This window comes from Mandrillus leucophaeus, unplaced genomic scaffold (assembly GCF_000951045.1).
Source record: "Mandrillus leucophaeus isolate KB7577 unplaced genomic scaffold, Mleu.le_1.0 Scaffold4, whole genome shotgun sequence".
In the NCBI taxonomy this organism is placed as follows: domain Eukaryota; kingdom Metazoa; phylum Chordata; class Mammalia; order Primates; family Cercopithecidae; genus Mandrillus; species Mandrillus leucophaeus.
The window spans coordinates 3,649,245-3,651,959 of NW_012104253.1; the positions used below are offsets into that span (position 1 = coordinate 3,649,245).

Consider the following 2,715-nt stretch of genomic DNA (forward strand, 5'->3'; position numbering starts at 1 on the left):
GGAACAACTGACTTCAGAGGCTGCCGCCGCCCCGCCATCCCTACAGTGATGGGAAAGGATGCTCAAAAGAAGCACTGAGCGAGTGACCAGTGACCCTGCCATGATGGGACTCAGTGCCACCGCTGAGCTGGGACCCTTCACAGTGAGGAGTGAGGGCTGGCAGGTGCAAGGCTGGGCCCCCGTCTCTGGTACCCACATCCCCAACCCCTGCTACTTTACAGATGACAAGGAGTTTTCTTGGCAGGGGGTGGGGACCAACTCCCCATCTCTGTGGGTCTCACAGCCCTCCGAGGGGCTGTGGCTGTGCCCCGATGGTGAGCCACGCATGGCCCCTAGCCCTGCCCACCCCGACCTGTTCTGAGCAGCTCTGTCCTCTTTGCCCACAGGCTGCGCAGCCCCTGGGTGCCCTTGTGCCTCGGGCAGCCCCGAGTCCTGCAGGGCCGGCTGGCCAGGTCCTCGCCCTCGATCTGGGACAGGTAACACACCTGTTGTCTCCCCTGGCTCCCTGGTGTCTCTGCGTCTGTCCCCAGACATCTGTCCCGTGTCTGTGTCCAACTCCCCGAGACAGATGCAGAGGCCCAGAAGGTGAAGGTGAAGGCCTGGGCCAGCAGCACAGCCTCACAGCCCTCACCCCAGCAGCCCAGCCAAGGGCTCCATCCTTGGACTTGGGCCCCCTGCAAGTGGCCAGAAGAGGCTCCCGGTGGAAGGCAGAAGGGAGATCCCTCAAGGCCTCACCATGTGCCAGGGGAGGTGGGCACTCATCCCCATCCAGGGAATTCCCACAGGCAAGGAGGGAGCCAAGAAGCACATGCGCATGCACACACATACGCACGCACGCACGCACACACAGGCACACGCACTGCCGGTTAGCCCCAGATCCTGGTGTGACTCACCAGGCAGCAAGCCCAGCAGGGCCCCCCCCAGGTCCCCAGACCTGGAAGGGTGACCCCAGCCTGGAGGGTGTGGCCGTGGCTGCTCTGGGCACCACACTCCTCCGTGTGTGTCTGCTAAGGAGCTGTTTCCAGATGCTGGGGACTCCCTGACCCATCTCAGCCCTTGCCAGGCCACCTTTTCACCCAGGGCAGGGGGCAGAGGCCTCTGAGCCGCAGGCCTCCAGCAGTTTCCCCCAGACTGCCAGTGGCCTGGTGACCCCACCCCACACAGTGCCACCTCTGACACTGTCCACTGTGTGGGGGGTGCTACCATGTAGAATGTGGTCCAGTGACAGCCCTGCCCACGTCTGGGTGCATCACCCTGTTCTGCAGATGTGGAGACTGAGGCTGCTGTGGCCCGGCAGGGCTCGGGTTAGTGTCTGGTGTGGGGGACACTGGACAGGGAAGGAGGTACTGTCTGGGCGACCGCAGACCCTACGTGCACAGCCTGGACCGGGCAGAGGGGACACGTTCAGAGGTGTGAGAAGCTGAACCCCCAGGCCTGGGTGACAGGGCTGTGAGGGGTAAAGAGGGGTCACCATGGCCACCCCCAGGATGGGGAACGTGGAGGGCAGTGTGGGTGTGGTGGATGTGGCTGCACTGGACGGGTTGGGTGTTGAGACGCCTGAGGGCCGCAGGTGGGTGGCTGGATGTGATGGGGGTATGGAGCCTGACAGGCACCCCGCCGGAGTTGGATGGAAGCCTGGGAGGAGTCCTCGTGCAGCTGGCGTAGAGGGGATTCGGCCTGAACATGCAGGACGGGGGTGCAGGTGCAAACCAGGGCCTCAGGGAATAGCCCGGGCGAGGTCAGGAGGGGCCTGTGATGTTACCGCCGGACCAGCAGAGGTGGGGAAAGATGTGGCAGGAACCCTGGGGCGGCCAAGTGCTGGGCATCAGCTATGCCTGGGGACGGGGTGCGTGTCCATGGCCGGGTGCCTGCCGCAAGCAGACACTGAGGCAGAGAGGGGTGCGAGAGCCAGGGGCCGGGGGCACTGCTGGCCCAAAGATTGTTTGGGTGTAGCAGGTGGGTGAGTGTGAGGGACTTGGGGAGGGGGGAGCAGTATTTAAGGGCTGGTGGAGCAGGGAGTCAACTGCTGTATCTGGAAGGCCATCCGAAGGCCGGGGTAAACTGAGGCTCTGTGAAGCTGCCTGACTTGTGAGATGTCTGCCCTGAGCCCACCCCACAGCCCCTTCGTCCTCCCTTCCCACCCCTGCCCCATGGAGAATCCCTGCCTAGCTCATTGTCTGCCTCCGCTCTGCGCCGCAGGCTCCCGAGGCAGAGGCAGGGTTTCTCTTACTCCTGGCTGTGAGGTCTCACACAGGTTGCTGGCTCTGAGAGGTTAGGGTAGGGACCTCAGGCTGCCCAGGAGGGGCAGGGCTGGGTGAGGGGGCACAATGAGCTAGGGGTGCAGGTCTCAGAGGAGCGAGGGCCTGAGGCTGGTCAGTGAGGCCTGGGGTATGGCTGGAGAAGGGGTGAGGACTCGGGGCTGAGGTGGCCACGTGGGTGGATGGACGACGCCCTTACCTCTTCCCGAGGGCTGTGGGCACACCGGGAGGCCCTGCAGGGAGCAGTGGACTTCAGGGACTGCTGCCCAGCCATTGTGCCTGCCCTGGGAGCCCTGGATGGCACAGGAGTCCCCGGGAAGCTCACCACCTCCCTGGGGAGGACAGGCCTGTGCTGGGAAGCAGCCTGGGACCTGTAGCTGTCAAGTGCTAGAAGTGGGGTGGCCACGGAAGGCTGCCTGGAGGAGGTGGAAGGAAGCCTGAGCACTGTCCCAGAGAG

General features: G+C 64.3%; 1 protein-coding gene across 1 annotated transcript in view; it reads left to right on the top strand.

Annotated features, from left to right (window-relative positions):
- The first annotated feature begins 1,472 nt into the window (after positions 1 to 1,472).
- Positions 1,473 to 2,715, top strand: part of BEGAIN (brain-enriched guanylate kinase-associated) — a 13,861-nt gene continuing 12,618 nt past the window's right edge. The window contains exon 1 of the mRNA XM_011991799.1: positions 1,473 to 1,570. Coding sequence (XP_011847189.1) covers positions 1,473 to 1,570 — 98 coding nt within the window. The remainder of the gene's footprint in view (positions 1,571 to 2,715) is intronic.